Genomic DNA, 19,967 nt, shown 5'->3' on the forward strand with positions numbered 1-19,967 from the left:
TTGCGAGGTTCACCGCCGTGCGCTATTCCAAATTCAGACTAGTTTGGCTCACCCACACGTGACACCATGGTATATGATGGCATCTGGATCTTTGGACTATTCCCTCATCTCGATAATGCATCTTTTTATAAAATCCTTATGTGAGGATGATAACTGATTGCGAGAGAAGCTTGCAAGGTTGATTCCCCTGCCCATCCACCTCAACAACGTCTCCACAATGAAGCTATGCTTTGTGACTGTCGGGGCCACGGCTTCCTTTCACAAACTACTTGAACAAGTACTTAGTTCACAATTTCTCGAGACTTTAGCCAAACGTCACTATACCCACCTCCTCATTCAGTATGGTAAAGATGGCCAGCAAATATTCCAAAACTTCATCGACAGTGACCAGCCCCACCACGGTATCACCCTCGGAGGATTCGACTTCCAGCCGAGCATCGATGCCCAAATGATGATGACCGTGGAAAGAGAGGCTCTTGGTCAGGAGCGCGGCTTGATAATCTGTCACGCCGGTATGATACCTCACTATTTCGCGTATCAACTATATGGAGCCTGATCCACTTACCATCTCACAGGAAGTGGGACTGTTCTTGCAGGACTTCGCCTAGGTGTGCCCTTGATTGTAGTTCCCAATCCAGACCTTGCCGATAATCACCAGCAAGAACTAGCGGATGAGCTCGAGGAAGGGAACTACGTGATTAGTAGTTCGGTCAAGTAAATAACCTATCCTCTGTCTACCCGGCCAGTCTGGCTAACTTCTGATCAGGGATGTGGGCGATGCAATTAGCAGAGCAGAGACTCAGAAAGCTGAGGTATTATCCATGAGATCTGGAAATACAGCTCTTGCAGAAAGTATGTCTGACGAGTTGAGCTTTTTGGACTAAAGGAACCCCCTCTGGTGACCTATGAAGACCGATTTCCGCCAATCGCTTTTGTTGACTGAACAATCGGCTTGGGAGATTCCTTTTATCACGAATTATGACATTGCATGAAATTTAAATGGGCAACGATCAAGCAATTGGTCCGAGTTTGGTCTGCTTGGTCTATTGAGTAGATGTAGAAGTCTCATCTGATAGACTATGAAGAGAACCAATTACTTCCTAAGCCTATCTGAACCACACCCAATTAGCTTCTAGCACAAATAATTGGCCTATGTTTCTTGTTATATCATGAACCAGTCAGAAACATTGTGATAATATAATAAACGTCAATTCGATGCAAGTCCCATTTACCAGGCGTGAACTAAAAGTGGCCCAAGCTCCTTGTTGACAATTCCCGATTTGCGGATTTGCGGCTTCGCGTCCACTCCTGAATCAGTGACACGAACATCCACGCCCAACCATCCAAACGTTATATGCACCTTCAATCCACTTCCGCTCCGTTGATCCTCCGAGTCGCCTATTCTAGGCCGAGAGGCCGTCTATACCCGCGCTTGTCCTAGCCCGACCTCACCTCCCATCCACACCACAGTCCCCGCAATGGCTGAGGCAACTCTTCACAACGTGCCAATTGTCATCGACAATGGCAGTGGCACAATCCGAGCAGGCTTCGCCGGAGAGGAGATTCCATCATGTTATTTCCCGTCGTTTGTCGGCCGTCCCAAGCACCCACGGGTGATGGCCGGTGGTCTCGAAGGGGACTCGTTCATCGGGTCCCGCGCACAAGAACTCCGCGGACTATTGAAGATCAGGTATCCACTGGAACACGGCATTGTCACGAATTGGGAAGACATGGAATCGATTTGGCACTACGTCTATGAAAATGAACTCAAGACACTCCCCGAAGAACACCCCGTCCTACTCACGGAGCCACCGCTGAACCCGCGCGCCAACCGTGATATCGCAGCCCAACTCATGTTCGAGGCTTTCAATGTGCCGGCCTTATACATGTCGATTCAGGCTGTGTTGTCGCTCTATGCGTCTGGTCGGACTACCGGTGTGGTCTTGGATTCCGGTGATGGTGTCTCCCATGCAGTGCCTGTCTTTGAGGGTTTCGCTATTCCTAACAGTATTCGGAGAATCGATGTTGCTGGTCGCGATGTTACGGAACAGATGCAGTTGCTGCTACGGAAGGCTGGACATGTGCTACACACTAGCGCTGAGAAGGAGGTGGTGCGGATGATCAAGGAGAAGGTCTGCTACGTATCGCTAGATCCGAAGCGGGAAGAGAAGGAGTGGATGAACAGCTACCACAAATCTGATGCTAAGGCAATGGACTACGTTCTTCCAGACGGTCACAAGATCAAGGTATGCACTGTCTTGAAATATCATTCGTCCTGGGATTGCAATAATGCTAATGAATCTACCTCTCAAGATCGGCCAAGAACGTTACCGTGCGCCTGAAATCCTCTTCGATCCCGAGCTCATCGGCCTCGAGTATCCCGGTGTGCACCAGATCGTGCAGGACGCCATCACTCGCACAGATCTTGACCTGCGAAAATCGCTATACCTCAATATTGTGCTTTCCGGAGGTTCCACACTGTGCAAGAACTTCCCTGATCGGTTGATGCGTGAGATCAAAAAACTAGCAGTCGAGGACATGAAGATCCGCATTTCTGCGCCTGCTGAGCGCAAATACACCACGTGGATTGGTGGTAGCATTCTTGCCGGGCTGAGCACGTTTAGAAAGGTATGCAAATTTCTCCGTTGTGCCAATGAATCACATGTAACTAACACTCTCTAGATGTGGGTAAGCGCAGACGAATGGCACGAGGATCCCGAGGTGATCCACAAGCGATTCGCATAAAGGACTCGCCTATGACGAAAGTCTTTGATATCATGGTGTCCTTCTAGCGAGCCACTCTGGGACTGATCACCTCCTCTGTCTCCCAAGATCCCCAAGACACCATCTCCAATCCCTAGAAAACACAAGAAACAGATCTTGTCAATCTGGATCGATCATCACGCAATTGGCGCATACCAAGTGATCGACCAACACAAATCCGAGTCGCATCCCCGACTCTTGATACCCCATTCCTATCCAGCTCATCTTAGCATTGGCTTTGACTTTATTGCAAATACAGTCTCTTTTGCGTCTTGGGGATTGTTCTAGTCTGGACATAATTTTACTCGGACATATTAGCCTGCATACTATATTTTCCATGCGTAACTTGACTACTCCAATAGACGGCTATATGCAATCTACTTGGATGTATAGTAATAATATTCGCTATTCTGCATTCTACCACTGGCGGGGCAATAATTATGAAAAGATGTTTGCTTATTCAAATTCGCCTCCCATTATGACTCGGCTAGTCATGGGTACCCAAACGCAGATGGCTAGGCTTCATCTGGTACGGGAGGCAATTTCTTTTTTTAAAACGAAATCCTATTTCTGGTAACGCTTTAATATAGATACAAAGCAAAGAGAATAAATCCATGGATATAGGTATGTAGGGACTATCAAATGGCGGTGGACCAAAATCCTCAAAGAATACATATATAGAATAGCAATCCAGATCAAGAACATCCATGGACGAGCCAAGACAAACAGGAAAATTACAACCAAGACAATAGAATCCAGACCATAGACAAAGAATAAACAAGTTTACCAACAGGCTTACAGCCATGGCCATCCCAACAAAATATCCTTGTAAGCGGCTATCCGCGGCTACAACGCTACAACTCGATGCGACATGCCCAAGTCTAGATTCGACATGGGTTCCACCCCCAAGCACGTCTTATACGGAATTTACGTCTACAATGATACAATGAGAAATATTTTAGAATGTAGTCCAGCCCGGGAAGACCCAAGCATGCAATTCATTATCTACTAGGAAGAACCTAGTAGATCTGGCGCAATATAGGGGGAATATGTTGAAAGACAGAAGAAACACAGTGGGACACATTGTAAAAAAAAAAAAAAAGGAAACAGGAAAACAAGAAACAGGACTCCGAGAATGATGCCAGACAATTGTTGTTCAATGGCGTGATCTTGGGTATGTTGAAACTAGAACCCTGGTTTCCAGAACCTGGCGGCGTGTTGATGTAGAGTGGTTTGGCTCGTGGCACAAATAACCACAAAGAACATGATGAAACAACGATCCATGTTTGAGTGAAGATGTCTCAATGAAAGAGGGTCCTTGGGAAGGTATGAATGATGAATTCGGGGTATTTCGCAGACAGAAAGAAACATGGGTAGTAAGAGGGTCTGGGAAGACGATCAACGTGTATTGTCCTCGATGTTCCGATCTGGACGCGGTAGATTTCCCATATTAAAAAAAAAGGTCAAGAGAAAGGCGAGAGAGAAAAAAAACTTTTTTGGTCGTTATGTCGTTGATGTTGATGTTGTCAGGGACAAGATGTGTTGTTGAAGAAGGGATGTGCATCTAGGCAGTTCCCTTGAGCTTTCCCCAACCTTTCTCGAGACCACGACGTGCCATATCACGGGCCCGATCCGCCACGGATCCAGAGCTGGAATTCGTCGCCGTACTGGCAGCAGAGAATTTGCGACTCAGGCTGGAACTGCTGCAGTCGTCACGGTACATGGTGTTGCCGGCACCACCACGTCCGACGTGGTAGACGGGGGCAGCCTGGCGGAGATCACGTTCGAGTTCTTCGTCGAAGCTGAAGATGGCACGTTCGGTGCTGCTGTGGACGTTGCCTGCACCGCCACGGCCGGAGATGAAGGTTGTCTGGGTGCGGGAGTCGAGACGGGCGAGAGAGGCAGGACCGGTTGCGCTGCGCGAGTCGGTGGTCTTGGTATTCTTCAAGTTGACGATATTTCCGCATCCTCCTCGGCCAGTGTAGACGGCTGGACGACCGGCATGTGGGACTGAAGGGTGCGGCTCGACGACGCGGTAATTTGAAGGCATGTTTATGTGTTGATCTGAAGTATAGAGGTATAAACAGTCTAAGCTGTGACTATAAAAACTCCATCCAGTGCAGAATTTGCGTTATGGATCTCTAAACAGCGGGGGCATTTCATATTATATAGTCCCTGGGACCTTTTTGGAGTCATTTCCAGATCCAGGCACGACATCCAGTCACAAGGTGCTGTGGGGAATTCTCTTTGGGATTTTTTCATTTTTCATTTTTGAATTTTCATTTTTATGTTTTTCCTTTTTCCCCCCCATCGTCATCGGAGTGTAATGGCCATGGCTATTTCTGTTTTCAGTGCTCAGTCAGCCCCTGCATGTGGCCTTAAAACGCCCCTGTGACTTGCTGGAGGATGATGATTGGGTCTGAGATTCCCCCAGATGGCCTGACTCTGGCCGCTTTAACTGGATTGTTCGCTGGGCGACCAAAGTCATCTGACCGAGACTGCTCCACCAATGGTGGCAAAACGTAATAGAAACCTCCTTTGGAACCAATGGGCATTTCCATTACCCCCAGGAAATGCGAAAATCTCATTTCTTGATCACCGAATGTTGAGCTGTTCTTTACAAGAGCTCACGTTATTATCCCTTGTGAGCACACACCGCATTCTCACGTCAGGTTTACATGTCAGGTGTTATATGAGGCATTAAGGATACGGGGCTGAAGAAAATATACTCATACCGTTGAATACTCACGATGTTACAGAAAACCAAGAGAAATGGTATTTTACTGCTCCAACAATTGCATCATTTGCCGGCCCGTGTCCACTTTCTATTTCCAGAGAGCACCACGTTGTGCGACACAATTTTCACCTTTCGGCATAGGTTCTCCTGGGAAACACCCCGTGGATGTCAAAGTGATACCTATGTTAGACCTGTGTAGCTATCATGCAACTCTATAGTTATACTACATACTGTGAGTATACCGGGCCGATCAATATCAGATCATAAAATACGGCTATACACCGAAGCGCTGATCGTTATGTACAATGACTCCATCGCACCGAAATTTGCGGGATAATTCTTCCTTAGCGCCCCCTGTAGATCAAGTCTAGGGCATCGGCTAGTATAACATAGTTTGCAGTAAATATGTAATTCACTCACCGTATGGAGTAATTGGCAATGCCCAGAATGCCGAGAATGGGTATCCAAGGTTGGACATTAATATTCAGTAACCCCCTTGAGCTTGGCTCTCAGAACCGAGGAGACCGGGTATAGGGCAAAAGGCCGTTTCCCCAGACGTGAATGACGTTGAAAAAAAAAAAAAAAAAGGAAAATGAAAATTTGCAGGTCTCATGTGCTCTGAGTGGCCAAGACATCCGAGCGGCGAATAGTCACAAATCATCGGTTGTCTTCGGTGTCTGTGCGTTTCCAATTTCCCCAGATTTTCTCTTCCCCAACTTTTTGGGACCTGAGCCTGACCTTTTCCCACCTTTCCTATGTTGGAACAGCTGGCTGATACCTCGTTTAATAAGGAATTCCCGTTATAACCTCACGTGTCGAAATACGTGTTCATCTAGATATATTGCATACTATCCTCTCGCAATTGGATCCACCTGACTTGAAAGACTAACATTATATCTCCATATTAAACACATCAACTTGCGGGATTAAATCAACCGAGGGGTAGCATTTTTCCAATATCCCCCGCGCCCCGTTAGATAATAGCGCAACTCCATGACACATGATTTTCATCTCCAAGGTCGAGACCCGGGGACCGGGAGAGCCGGGGCTGCAGGTCATAGAATGTATCACAGTTCGTTGGATTCTACCGTACAGTTCCAGCGCCTGCTTTCCAGCTTCGTCCTCGGGTATGTAAGTTCGGATGTCAGCACCGGGATTCGCACCCGGAAGCACTCCCCAGGCCCTTACTATTATTATGGAGTAATTACATCTTGCCAGACCTGACCTGCTCGATGTGACCCGGTTCCCGGAACTGTATCCCGCAGGGTCAGCTAGGTATTGAGGTTGGAAAATGAGATTGAGGACCTTGGTCAGGTGTCTTGTTAACCTTGGAATACCTGGTGGTTTGATGTCGACCTTGTAGGTCTGAAACACGGAACACGCAGAAAAACAAGACTTCTGAAGCTTGATAGTCTCTAAAATGCTTGTTTGGGATTCGTGAAACATTGGATTATTAACTCGGTCACACTACATATCTTTGGGAAACACATGACCAGCGAAAAGCCAAGTACCAATCCCAGCCTTGTTGAGCCTCAACCTTCGCAACCAAGCCGATCACCCTTCCCAGCTAAAACACACGGGATGTCAAATCGACGATAAATCCCATTCTTTGGTCCAGAACCCCCATTCCAAGCCAAAGCCCTCACCACACGATCTTTGAACAGATATGCCTCGTCCTCACAAAGTCGACTGTGAAATGGACCACCCGCCTTGACAGCAAAAACAGTGCTTACCAGCTGCACCACCCGGGAGACATAGCTCGAATTGAGCTTCTTCGACCCATTCAAATCAAATGTGATCTCCTGAACCTTGTGTCCCCTCGGAACAGCCCGACAAGCAGCCCTCCAATCCGTAATGAGCGTAATGAACTCCTGTCCCTCGGGATATGTGACGTGATCGATGGAAACGAATTCAAGACTTGGGTAGGGGAATGGCATGGCTGTGTAGAATTTGCCTACCTCGGATGGCTGATTGAGTGACTGACGTGTCCATGAGTTTGTCAGTCCGAAGCTCACACTCGGGAATGGAGTGTCTATGAATCGATGCATGGGGACGAGGCGGAGATGAGTTGCTGTTGGGGTGGGTTTGGAATTGAAGTATTCTTCGAGAGCTTTGGGGTCTTCAAAGACGAAGGTTCGGGTGGAGAGGTGGTCTGGGAGTTTGTTGAGTCGCATGGAGATGCGTGGGGTTTTTGGTGTTGGGTTGATTGGGCTTGCCACGAGGTCGCCGTCGTTGAGAAAGATCAGGATCTCGGTTCCGGTCATGAGGATCTTGACGCCCGCTGTGAGCTTGTCGATTTCTGCTGTGGGTGTGGCGGTCGCCATGTCGACTTGTGTAGATTGAGTCGCATGGGATAGATGAGGAAGGTAGGTTGGGCGATAGGTGTAAACGTTTGTCACGATAGATCTGTTGTAGGTGCACTTTCTTAAGATTCATCTGATCTAGGGAGCCTCATTAAAGATATACTTAAAATGAGAAATGCATAGTGATTATGGGCGTTGCCTATCAGAAAGAAGTGCACGCAATCACTACATGAACATTGAGAAGTGATCTATCTCGGCTATCAGATGCTATGACTTTCTAATATTCTTAATCCAATATCCCAATCTCAGGAATTTCCGAGTTCAGCATCCGACACCCAATGGAAACCTCCGGCACATCGATATCCACCGCTTTGTTTAATCCATTGAAAACCAGCAACACAGAGTCCCATGCTCCGCAGCTTGGTCTGATTAGCCTGTTCCTTACGACGTGCTTCAGCTAAAGCTTTTTGTTGTTTGCGGAGTGTTTCGAAAATTGCTTCCTGTCTCCTGCGCTCCAATTCATGCTGCAGTCGGGCTTGTTCGTGTCGTCTTTTGGCATCTTCATCTGCTTTCTTTTTTGCCTCTTCGAGCTCCCGTGCTGCCTTTTCCTCCTCTGCTTTCAATTTCAATATCTCCTTCTTCTGTTCTTCCTCTTCCTCTTTCAAGCGCAGATACTCTTTCTCTTTGGCTTCTGCCAGAGCTTTGTCCTTTTCTAGTTGATACCACACTTCGTCTGTGACGCCGGCATCTCGTTCCGTGGTGGAAGTGGAATTGGCTGGTTCGGGCTCCGTCGTGGCTGTCTCCTTGCTAGAGACCACGTTCTCGCTGACTGAGCCTTGATTGTCCAGTTTGGTAACAGGTTTGCTCAAAGGTTGAGTACGGATCGCCATGTCTGTTCGCTCTCTTGGTTTGATTGTAGTTGAGGCGGGGTTTTGCGAGTAGACTTCCCGGCTGGATCGCTCATTGAGCATTGAGTCGAGGGCTTCAAGCACCGAATCTTTGCTCAGCGTCAGCCTCTTTCCACTGGATGACTGAAGCGTTTTGCCAAAAATTGTCTTCGTGAGCGTTCCAACGTCTCGTGCGTTTGCCCAACCAGAAGTTTCTGAAAGTCTATCAAGGCGCTCCGACATCCCCTTCATAAACTCAAAGTCTGGACTCTCCAAGCAGACCAAGTCGAATTGAGCTTGTGATTTGCTCAAGAGATCTCGTTTTTCTTTCAACAAGAGCTCGCACATTAACTTAACACAATCTGCCGAGGACAGTGGGTCGAATTGAAGAGACTCTGGGAAACGACTAGTGAGCCCCGAATTTACTGACATGAGACGGTTGATGTCCGCATCATAACCGGCTAGAATGATGATCAGCTTTTGGGCAAACCTGGGTTTGGTAATGCCATCCACGATCTCGTCCATGGCCTCTTTGGCGAAATGTCCCTCGGCGAGCCGATAGGCTTCGTCAATGAACAATACCTTTCCAAGGCAACGTTCTAAGACTTGTTGGGTTTTCGGGCCTGTCTGGCCGATGTATTGACCCACTAGGTCCGTTGCTGAGGTTTCCACTACTTCACTCGAAGCTAGCAAGCCCATGTCGTAGTAGACCTGACCCATCTTTCTGGCCGTGCTTGTCTTTCCAGTGCCTAGGGGGAATTTATATGTCAGCAATGTTTCGACGGGAAAAAAGACCGTGAACAGAGGTTTACATACCTGGAGGACCGCGGAAAACAAAGTTAAATGGCAATTGTGTGCGAGGATCCAAGTCCAGTCGTCTGAGGCTCTGAACCAATTTCCGATAGCCTTCCAGTTTGGCAACGATATCTTCACATCCTATGACGCCTTCAAACATCTTCGCAACACTCTCATTTTTATCTGCGCGATCAAAGTCTTCATCGAAGTCAGGAGCATCAAGAATAGAATCTGGAACAGAGCCAGGGCGCTTGATGGAAGACAAGCGCTTTTGATACCGCATCTTGGCGGTGTTGAGGAGGTTATCAATCTCGCCTGCATTGCCAAAATGTGGTCGATTCCGAGAACGCTCGAGCATCTCCAATACCACGCAGCGGCCACGATCAGTTATGCCGAATCCTTGCTCTTTGAGCTTCAGATTCAGAATCGCATCCAGTTCACTCGAAGTGAAGTCTTCGAAGACAAATGCCTGGTCAATTGGGAAGCGCCGGCTGAGGCCAGGGTTGACTTTCTGAAACATCTCTTCCATAAGGTCCTTGTAACCCAGAAGCAAGACACACCTATCGTCACCAGGTGTGCTTTGTACTTCTGCCACAATGGTGTCTATCACGGCAGTTCTGTATTGGTCACTCCTGGGACCTGCTCCATCCGAGGTGCCTCCAGCGAACAATCCGTAGGCCTCGTCGATGACTAGAACCTTTCCCAAAGTAGATGCGAGTATCCCCTTGGTATTCTTTTCGGACTCTCCAATCACGCTGCCTACAAAGTCTGACGGGTTCTTTACCACCACTGTGGTCGTTAGTAAATTCTACAGCCAGGAGAGAGCCCCGCATACCTTCGCCATTAGACAAGAACCCGATATCCACAAGTATCTGACCGTAGATCTTTGCGATTGATGTTTTCCCCGTTCCGGGATTTCCCAAGAAAACTTTGTTGAGACTGTACTCAACCAGGGGCTTCTCATCTAGCTCACGGTGGTAGTTGTATCGCATGGTGTCTAAAATGGCCTCCACGGTCTTCTTCACAGAGTCCAAACCAATCATGGTCTGCAGCTTTTGCCACGCATTGGATGTTTTCAAAGCCTGTGATGGATCTGGCCCGATCATGTCTTCCTTGCTCAGAAAGAAATCATTAACATTGCTGCCACCCTGTCGTCTTTCCAGGCTGAGCCGTGCAGCTTGACGCTCAGAGATCTTGGACATGGCATTCTCAACAGCTCTTGCATTAGCAAAGCCCTCACGACCACGCTCTCTCCCAATTCGACGAGCTACAATGCGACAGTAAAGTCCTCCGAGGTTATCCTCGACTTTCATTTGCTTTCTGTATGTCTTTTCGATGCACCCCACCAAAATCTGCATCAGCTCAGTGTCATCAAAATCTTCAAACTTAAGCTCATGAGGGAAACGACTCGGAAGTCCTTGATTGTGCGCGAAGAAGTTCTCCATCGGTCGTTGATATCCTGCAAGAATGAAGACCACTTTTCCAGTGAGCTTTTCAACCTCAGCCAAGAGGAAATCCAGAACCTGGGTACCGCCTAAACTGCTGCCGACGAGTTGATACGCTTCATCGATAAATATAGCACCGCCGCCATCTTTCAGCAAGGTTTCAATTATTTTTTGACATCCGGAAATACCATCATTCGCGAGCCTGGACCCCGTTGTCTCGATGAATTTGTCGCCGGGAATTATCCCCATGGACGATAGGAACTTTGCATAGAGACGGGCAACGGTTGTCTTTCCGGTACCAGGATTCCCAAGCAATACAGATCCGAATCGATCGCGGCTCAAATCGATGTTTTGTCTGATGGCGACATCGACTTTCGCTTTGGTAGACAAAAATTTTGTTTTCACTGATGTAAGTCCGATCATGTCGATTAACTTGTCAATTTCCTGGCTTTGGGCGTTGAAGAACTGCTTTTGATACTCCCAGTCTCTTTTGGCGGCCGATATCTTCTGCGCCGGCATTACCTGTCGGCTTGTCGACTCAACACTAGGACTTTGAGTGATTGTACCGCTCGAATCCGTGCTTGCTTTTGTGGTGGTTGAGGGTGTGCTCGCAATTGTCCCAGAGCTCAACCTCCGTCGAGGAGCTGCCGGTCGAGGAGGATTCTTCAAATCTTCAATTTCCTGACGGTATTGTTCAAGAACCCTTGCACGTTCCGCATCATCGAATTTATCACGTCTCTCACGCTTGAGGTGCGCAGCCTCCTCCTGAGCCTCTGCAAGCTGCCGTGCGTACTCATTCTGCTTTCTTTGCCGTTCAGTCTCCAACTCGAGATCACGTTTGCGCTTGCGCTCTTTGACCTGGTCTTCTAAAATGCAGAAACGACACGAACGCTTAGTCTGGGAACATGACAGAGATAGACAATGACCTCGGGGACACTTCCATTCCACGATCTTTGTGCACTTCATTTTTGAATGGTCCGCAATCTGGTGGCATTTTGAAGGGCACTCGTGTACTCCGCAACTCAGTTTCACGCCGCTATTGGGAACGAGTCAGCATGAAGGCATCACCAAACTTTCTCGTGAACTGACCAGGGTGCAGAGCATCCCCCATCCGGGCATTCTCTATTGAAGTCCTCCACTGTTCGGAGGATGGCATTTGTCTGGGGATGTTGCTCGCATTGAACGGGCAGTCCATCGTATAGATGCCCCTCTGACTTCAGTTGGTCAATGAATGGCTTCCAGTGCCTTTGGCCTTTTCGACTAGAGACAAATGTTTCCGAGTTTCCCACCAGAATGAGGACATTTCGGGCCCGGGAAAGAAGGACGTTGAGGCGCTCGGGGGCTGCCATGAACCCTATGTCTCCAGTTTTGTTGCTGCGAGTGAGTGAAGCTATAACAATTTCACTCTCTTCTCCTTGGAAATTGTCTATCTCTCAGGTTAGACTCTTCCTTCCGCCTATTTCTTTCTCTCTACTTACCAACTGTAGATAGCTTGATGGGACGCTTAGAGTGAGAAGCACCAGCCTGCGATAGGAGCCCTGCTTTGACAAGGTCGTAAGAGTCGAGGTCGTTTAGAACTGGATCGTTCTGTTTGCTTAGAGTCTGCCTTAGTAGACTCAGCTGGCCCAAATACGGAGTCAACACGACCAGTTTGTCTGTTCCATACCCCTGCTGTCCGAGATACTTCACAATCTTGAGAACAATCTCTGCCTCAAACGCATTCCTCTTACTTCCCTTCGAGTTCTCATCACGTAGGTCAGATACTTCCACAAAAATATCTTCGGGATTTTGATGATGGAAAAATATCACTCTGTCGCACAGCCCTCGTGGTTGAGGGCGGTTCTTAGTCTTTCGGTCGTCTTCCAGCCCAGGGTAGGTGAGATTGCGTACAAGACTTGAGATCTCGGGACACATCCTATGCTGCTTCATCAGTGTCGTATGTGGATACCCAGCATGAATGAGTCTTTCGAAAAGGGAGACGTTCAGGTCATAGCCATCCCCTTTCTCTGTACTCAAGCTGTAGCTATTGATCTTTGGTCGTAGCTGCTGATGATCTCCTATCAAGATCAAATGCTTGGTATCCGGTGTCATTGCGGTGAGCACATGGGACTCAAGGATCTCGCCCGCTTCTTCGAGAAGCACGATGCCAGGCGAAGCATGTCGAATGTTCTCAGAATACATTGCTGCTGCTGTAGTGGTGCAGCCGATGATTCGCTTTGACTTTAAAATTTCGCGATTTTTCTCCCCTAGGGTTGCGCTCAATTGGCTTTGGCATTTGTCAAACAATGTTATGTTGATGCTCAAAGACTCCGCCTGTTCACTGATCAGAGCTCTCTTCCAAGAAATCGCTTTCTCCTCCCGTATTTTCTGGTCCAACGCCCAGATGTCGCGACAATGAGCAGGTAGAAGATCAGAACACACTCCTGGGCTTTCATTTCTGACCCATCGTTCATAGAGGTAGTCTCTTTTGATTGTCTTTCCACGCTTGGTGACCATAGTCATGCCGTTTTTGTCCTCTGGTACGGTCAGAGCTGCAAAGTACTCTGGTTCTTCAAACTCCAAATAGTCCAAGATGGATGCAGCATTAGCTGCGAGGTTCTTGTAATTTTGGAAAGAGCTATTCAAGGTGTCTTTCTGCTCATTTCCATCCGCTTCAAGGGCATGGATGGTGTTCCAAGTGGTGGGGTCCCTCCTGTAGGATGAATGCTGCTTAAACAATCCAAGCGGCTCGGTGCGTGTTGTTGACTTGGACCCCAGTCTTACAATGGCAGAGGGATCAATACCAATGTCTAACAGGTCTTCCAGAAACTGGTCCAAGGCATGATTCGTGTAGCACATAACCAGGATTTTGTCTTGAGTATTATCATGCAGGGCTTTTGCGAGAAGGGCACCGATGAATGACTTGCCAGTACCTAGAGCCCATACTGTCAGTTCAAAATCCTTGGTAATAGAATCGAGAGAATTCGCATGATCATACCTGGCGGTCCTTGAATAAGACTCACTCTCTGTGTCAATCCGGCCAACAGAGAATCCAGCTGTGAAGCGTCCAGTGTCACTGGCATTGAAGTTTGAAGGGTGCTCTGGATATTATGTCCATATTCTCCCTTCAACTTGTTGACCACATTCCAAGGAGCTAGACTTGAATCCTTCACAGGTTGGTCTCTTTCGTAAAGGAACAGCTCCTCTGTGAGAGGTAGCTCTATTCTCTCCTGCAAACATTTCAAAATTGGCTCGTAGGCAAACATTGCTGTGTCAACAAGCAAGAACTCCACGTCATGGTAGAGTTTTAAATAAAGAAGAGACTTTTTGAGCGCCTCTTCGCCTGTGATACGTAGCATAACAACTGGGGGGTTGGAGACCAGTTCATCGATGTCTCTTTCGATTGTAGCAAAAGCGACAATTTCTGTGCCTCTGATCAAGCAACCAAAGGCACGATGCTTGACAAACTGAGGCGTGCTCTTCAAGAAAGCTTTGCGAGCATCTGCTGAGAGATTCTTGAGTCTTTCAAGGCCATACTTGGCAGTAACACCAATGGTACATGGTCGGAGATGGTTTGAGGTTCCAGAAGTGCAGCGGACGTGAGCGAGAGAGATATCCTTTAGGTGGAAAGCCGACCGTCGGCCCCTCTTCGTGCCTTTTGCAATTTGAAAGTCATCGCGAAGCTCCGAGAGCATATCCTCTCGTAAAAGACGAAACTGATTGTCAACGTGGCCCGCAATACGCTGGCCACTGGACAACTGCGCGATGTCTTCAGCACGGCGATAAAACGGTTTCTCCGTACATCCCATCTCATCGGCGGTAGGAAAGATTGCCGTTAAGCGGAAATCGGCAAAATCATTATCATGCCGGCCACCTGCAGTGATTTCGGAGTTCTGGGGGGCGGTTGCAGGTGATTTCATCTCCAGGCAATATCTGATCTTGTGGCCGAAGTTTCGTATGTCAACCGAAGGTGAAGAGAAAAGCGATCCATCATCCAAAACAGCTTGAGCATCAGCTCTAATATCCACCCCAGAAGAGGGAGGCACTGAAAGCAACTCAATCATCAACCAGCATAGAGCCTGGATCGCATGATCTTCCAGTTTCCGAGTACGGAACGCCTCCAAAAGTGCGCCCCAGAGGGTACGAGGCTCCAAAATGATCAGAAGAAGTTGCTCAAGAAATTGGCCATTACAGAGGAGCTTGACCTCACGGTGGTTCAAGTATTGAATCAACTTTGCGGTGTACCCGTTGATGAAGACCGGGGTGAGGTTGAACCTCAATCCATTTCGCAAGGCATCTAGAGCGCTTTGGCTTGAGATAGTTCGCTGAACAACAATACTAGGATCAATCTGGTCCAGGATTGCTTCAATAAATCGCTTGAAATCGTTCAGATGCTGGACTTTTTGCTTTCCATTGACGACGGTTCCGAAATACTTCGCCAGTCGCTCCGATCGAACGTTTGTAGACATGATAGAAAATGATATTTGAACTGCAATAGATTTAGCATAGATCAAGGTAAAAGCCAGAGAAATTTTGAAATTGAAGGGGTGTAGAAAAATTCCTGAGTCAAGAGAGAGACGGTTTCAGCCTCATTGACAAAGTAAAGCACAGTCACACCAAATATGCACAACGCTGATCGTGCTGTCTGCCTTGTATCCTAATGGTTATCCGCAGTAAAGCCCAACCAACGCAACATTAGGCGCAGGAGTAGGCTAACATGGTAGATATGTGACGTGGCGACAGGGGTCTATCTGCAACATAAAGCGCGCGGCACAGGAATACATGTAGTCCTTTCAAGAGTCTTTCTGGTGGACTTTCCACATGTTTTAGTGGTAGTAAACGAAAATGCACTCAAGATCTTACCCAGGAGTCTCTCTAATTTTCCTTCTGCCTTTTTGCTACATTGCTTGTCAACCTTTGTTAGTGCTGCTTTCTGACCACACGAGTCTACACTATGTTTTCACGGGGGAGAGGAAGAGGACGATGGAGAGGACGAGATGGACGCAGGCCCCAGATCAGTTCATCAGCACCTCCGCTAGGAGATATTATCGTCACAATCCACCACAATGAAATCGACACTTCCGCAGATCAATATAATACCAATTCTCGAATCACGAACAGTCAATATCTGACATCTTACAACTGGCTTGGTTGGGAAGAGAAGAAGATAATCATTCCAGGTAAGAGATGCTTCATGAGAAGAAGACACTGTCCATATATGTTGATGTTGACTAACATGTGTCTACCAGGTGAACCACCAAAGTGGACACCTCTGTCCGGATCCAATCCTCCCATGCTTCCACAAGACAAGGGTGGATATTATCGCGATCGAAATGCTGCGCATTATCCCACTTACCCTCTGGAGCCAATGGTACAAGCAATACTGACGGACAAGCCTGAGTTCCCCATGGCTAGTGTGGACATCATTGCATGCAACAGTACAATGGGCAGTCTACTACGCTTTGCACTTGGGCATGATAAGCCCTTCAGGATACTTGTTGAAGTACTTGGCAATACGGTTTTCTTTATCAGAAGGGAAAACTCACCCACCGAAATTATTCCCGATATCCATGGGTATGGGCATACTTTCCCGGAAGCATACACTATGTGGAGTGCAAGCGTGGGCGGATCCGAGTCCCACCAACGTGTGATGAAGTATGAGTTTGCTGGTATGCAGTGCTTGATACGTTTTGAGGCAGATGGGTTTTTGCCTGGCCTGGTTCTCGATACCGAGGAAACTAAGCAAGATCCTGTTTCCCCGAAGGATAACATCGTCTTAGGGGAAGCTTTGTCCATGGAAGAACTAAGAATTACACATGCTCCCTCGATGACTACAAAAACCGCACCGAAGCAGCTTGAGATCGCAAGGCAAGGCCGACGTATCCCACAGTGTGCAATCTTTGACCTGAAGACTCGATCTCACCACAAAAAGAGTCACAATACTCTCGAGGAAGAATTGCCCCGGTTGTGGATTTCGCAGACTCCCAACTTCGTTCTCGCCCACCACACAGCTGGTCGGTTCAAGGATATCCAGGTTCAGGACGTGCGAGATAATGTAAAGCAGTGGGAGGAGATCCAGCAACCAGCTTTAACCAAATTTGCCAGCTTACTCCAAATGATCGTGGCATTCGCTCGGAGCGCAGATGATGGAAAACTTGAGATTGATCGTGAAGAGGGCGAGCAGGTGTTGAATCTGAGAAGGCAAGGTGGAGTTGTCAAAGGCGTCTTGTCCCCGGCTGTCTCAAGCAAGTGGGATATGTAAATCGGCTCATGAGAACAGTGGTTCAAGCTCCTATTCATACGAGACAAGTTCAATGCTATTCACTTTCCCATCCCAGGTTATATGGAGAGAAAGCCCTCTGTACGGTTTATGCTTTTCACTGCTTTTTGTACATTGTCGTAGACTGATAATCCCCGTTTGTCTACTCCGTACTATTATTATTGTCATTATACTATCATCCCCAGCGTACCTCTATCATTCATTCAACTATAATAAAAAATATATATGAAAGAAAGACATCTAAAAAGATACTAAAGTCTTCTCTTCATACAACATCCCAATGTAACCTATCATCTTGATCCAGATAAGTCAATTGTTGAAGTCTTACGTCGTCGAAGATAGAGGCCGCAAACGTGGGCAGCCAACTACTCTTGCATGGAGTAATGAGTGGATGGATATCGTATGCTTTTGGGTGAAATAAGTGCCTGCCTCGATTTCTGGCGTTAGTGTGGAATTGGCGGCACAAATTATACAAGCAAGCTAGAATCACTATTTCAACCACAAGAATTCATCCTCTTGGCAAGAGAGGCGCTGTCTTTGTTATAGAGCGCCGATGCGATAAGACACTATTCTGCCACCACCGACCGCCCGTTCAACTCTCGCCATCGAGCTCCGAAACGACTTGCCGGTCTTGCTACTTCAATTTCTCTCTTATCTGCGTCACCAAGGCTTCACTTCCGAGCTTCAGCCGAAACCACGAAATTGCAAATCAGAAAAATCATTGCTAGCCAAGATCCCCGCCTCCTGAACGAAACCAATCCCGGAAGGGAATTTTCCTCTTTCGCGCGACGACAGCAAGGTACTTGCTGCAGAAACCGGCAAGATGCCCAAATATAAGTTTCCCTGGCCTATATCTTTGAAACTAAAAGCTAACACTCCGTGCACTCTTTTGTAGGTTTTGCCCCAAATCCAGGTCTAGCCAGATCAAGCCGTGTCATAGCCTATCCCGGGGCACAATGCGACACGATGCTATGTCCTTTGAAATCGACTTCGGCCTCTTGAGCCCATATCAGTCGACAGATTGCTAGATTGCTAACCCCTCACTTCAACCTATAGGCGACTACTGTGATGTCTACCTGACGCACGACTCGATGAGCGTGCGCAAGGCGCATAACTCCGGCCGAAACCACCTGAGAAACGTGGTGGACTACTACCAACGTACGTCTAACCGATGGCGCAGCAAGCCACGCCAAACCCAATGGCTAAATGATAACTAACCACATGAACCTGTTACAGAGATTGGCCAAGAAAAGGCGCAGTCCGTCATCGACTCCATCACCTCCTCCTACGCCGCAGAGGGCCAACAAGCCCCCAACATGATGCCCCCCGGCGCTTTCCCGCCCCCCTTCGGATTCCCGGGTACGACTCTCCACCCATACCCCCCCAAGGCCAGCTCAAACCCAAAGCTAACACGTCCAGGACACCCAGGCATGCCAGGCATGCCCCCTCCCCCATTCGGCATCCCTCCACCAGGCGCCCCCGGCGCCCCAGGCATGCTACCTCGTATGTCCTACCCAATCCCAATTCCACCTCACCACAAGGACAATACCAAGCTAACACATATCCGTTCCACCCAGCCCCAGGAGCCCACGGCCTTCCCTTCCCACCGCCATTCCCTAACGCCGGAACCCCACCAACAGGCGGCTTCCCCCCTCCCCTCCCCAACATGCCCCAGGGCGCAAACCTGCCGATCCCGCCCCCAGGTGGCTTCCCTAACTTCCCTATCCCCCCGCCAGGCGCTGCGGGCTTCCCGCCTATGCCTATGCATGGTCAGCCCGGCGCAGGTCAGCCCGGCACGAGTCAGCCTGGTATGGGACCTGGTGGTCCGTCGCCCATTCCTACTGGCCCCCGTGGCTTGGAAGGGTACCCTCCTCCCCCCGGAGGTGGGAATTCTGGTAGGATGGATCAACAGTGGTGATCATGATGACGATCTTGGGGTTCGTAAATGGTTTGTTTCTGATACCTTTATTTTTTTTTCTGTGGGGATGTGTGGTGCCGTCGGCGTGACATCTCTCATGGTTCTTTTTGCTCTTTACTGTTAGTGTAAAATAGCGGTTTCTTTTTTTTATGCCTGTCTTTTCGTACGTTATGTTTCGTACAAGATGGTCTCTTATAGTTCTGGTCTCGACAGCTATGGCTGTTGTCAGTTCACGAAATTGAATTCTTTACGAGAGACTCAAGGCCCTAGGAGTTGGAGACGTATACCGTAGACCAAGGGAGCAAAAGAAAACATCAACATCCGCGTCAATAGGTGTAGATATTGCATTAATATTTATACTAGGACAAGAATAGTTGGCCGCTTATGCGTCCTTGTGATGTCTTTTAAGTGGTCTTCTGATATACTCTGTTTAGATGTCCGAAGATATCTTCTCAGTTTTAATAGGTAGGTAGACGGTAGAAAGAACGTGGGAAGAGGGTTTGTGAAAACGACTTTTCCATGCATAACCTGGGGCTATCGGTTTGAATACTGGTATATAGGTGAATGCTTGAAACCCGGAGAAATTGGAAATATATTGTATCAGCAGCAGGTATACTGCAAAGTCAACGGAAGAAAAGCGAAACCCAAGGCCGATCACCATATCCAGAATGCATCAAAGAACGCCGAGCAGAAATAAAAACAAGGGAAATACACGTCGAAGGATTTAGACCAGGGAGGGAAAAAGAGAAAAGACGAAGCGAGAAGTAAAAAGGAAGAGATAGATGACAAAAAAGGTCACACCATTGGGAAACGGAGTGAATTAAGAAAAGAAGTTTATCTGAAGCCGACGAGGATGCTGC

The 19,967-nt window shown here is 48.0% G+C and overlaps 7 protein-coding genes across 7 annotated transcripts; 4 read left to right on the plus strand and 3 right to left on the minus strand.

Annotated features, from left to right (window-relative positions):
• Positions 1-217: 217 nt before the first annotated feature.
• Positions 218-884, plus strand: alg13 (N-acetylglucosaminyldiphosphodolichol N-acetylglucosaminyltransferase catalytic subunit ALG13; the record flags this gene model as incomplete). The annotated part of the gene is made up of 3 exons (XM_057230067.1): positions 218-512; positions 576-714; positions 767-884. The coding sequence occupies 3 exons, from the start codon at positions 218-220 to the stop codon at positions 882-884; spliced, it is 552 nt and encodes a 183-aa protein (XP_057085157.1).
• Positions 885-1,478: 594 nt separating this feature from the next.
• On the plus strand, positions 1,479-2,745 carry N7447_005806 (actin-related protein ArpA; the record flags this gene model as incomplete). The annotated part of the gene is made up of 3 exons (XM_057230068.1): positions 1,479-2,246; positions 2,314-2,628; positions 2,683-2,745. 3 exons carry the CDS (start codon positions 1,479-1,481, stop codon positions 2,743-2,745), a joined length of 1,146 nt encoding a protein of 381 aa, XP_057085158.1.
• Positions 2,746-4,327: 1,582 nt separating this feature from the next.
• N7447_005807 (DUF3602 domain-containing protein) lies at positions 4,328-4,813 on the minus strand (the record flags this gene model as incomplete). Its single annotated transcript, XM_057230069.1, has 1 exon — positions 4,328-4,813. One exon carries the CDS (start codon positions 4,811-4,813, stop codon positions 4,328-4,330), a length of 486 nt encoding a protein of 161 aa, XP_057085159.1.
• Positions 4,814-7,032: 2,219 nt separating this feature from the next.
• Positions 7,033-7,824, minus strand: N7447_005808 (uncharacterized protein; the record flags this gene model as incomplete). The annotated part of the gene is made up of 1 exon (XM_057230070.1): positions 7,033-7,824. One exon carries the CDS (start codon positions 7,822-7,824, stop codon positions 7,033-7,035), a length of 792 nt encoding a protein of 263 aa, XP_057085160.1.
• A 284-nt stretch (positions 7,825-8,108) lies between these two features.
• N7447_005809 (uncharacterized protein) lies at positions 8,109-15,378 on the minus strand (the record flags this gene model as incomplete). The annotated part of the gene is made up of 6 exons (XM_057230071.1): positions 8,109-9,439; positions 9,507-10,274; positions 10,321-11,966; positions 12,020-12,356; positions 12,409-13,842; positions 13,908-15,378. The coding sequence occupies 6 exons, from the start codon at positions 15,376-15,378 to the stop codon at positions 8,109-8,111; spliced, it is 6,987 nt and encodes a 2,328-aa protein (XP_057085161.1).
• An 899-nt stretch (positions 15,379-16,277) lies between these two features.
• Positions 16,278-17,171, plus strand: N7447_005810 (uncharacterized protein; the record flags this gene model as incomplete). The annotated part of the gene is made up of 1 exon (XM_057230072.1): positions 16,278-17,171. One exon carries the CDS (start codon positions 16,278-16,280, stop codon positions 17,169-17,171), a length of 894 nt encoding a protein of 297 aa, XP_057085162.1.
• A 1,109-nt stretch (positions 17,172-18,280) lies between these two features.
• N7447_005811 (putative U1 snRNP complex component Yhc1) lies at positions 18,281-19,107 on the plus strand (the record flags this gene model as incomplete). The annotated part of the gene is made up of 4 exons (XM_057230073.1): positions 18,281-18,347; positions 18,426-18,548; positions 18,609-18,692; positions 18,767-19,107. The coding sequence occupies 4 exons, from the start codon at positions 18,281-18,283 to the stop codon at positions 19,105-19,107; spliced, it is 615 nt and encodes a 204-aa protein (XP_057085163.1).
• Positions 19,108-19,967: the final 860 nt, after the last annotated feature.

This window comes from Penicillium robsamsonii (assembly GCF_028829455.1).
Source record: "Penicillium robsamsonii strain IBT 29466 chromosome Unknown utg000003l_segment0_segment0, whole genome shotgun sequence".
NCBI classification, from domain to species: Eukaryota; Fungi; Ascomycota; class Eurotiomycetes; order Eurotiales; family Aspergillaceae; genus Penicillium; species Penicillium robsamsonii.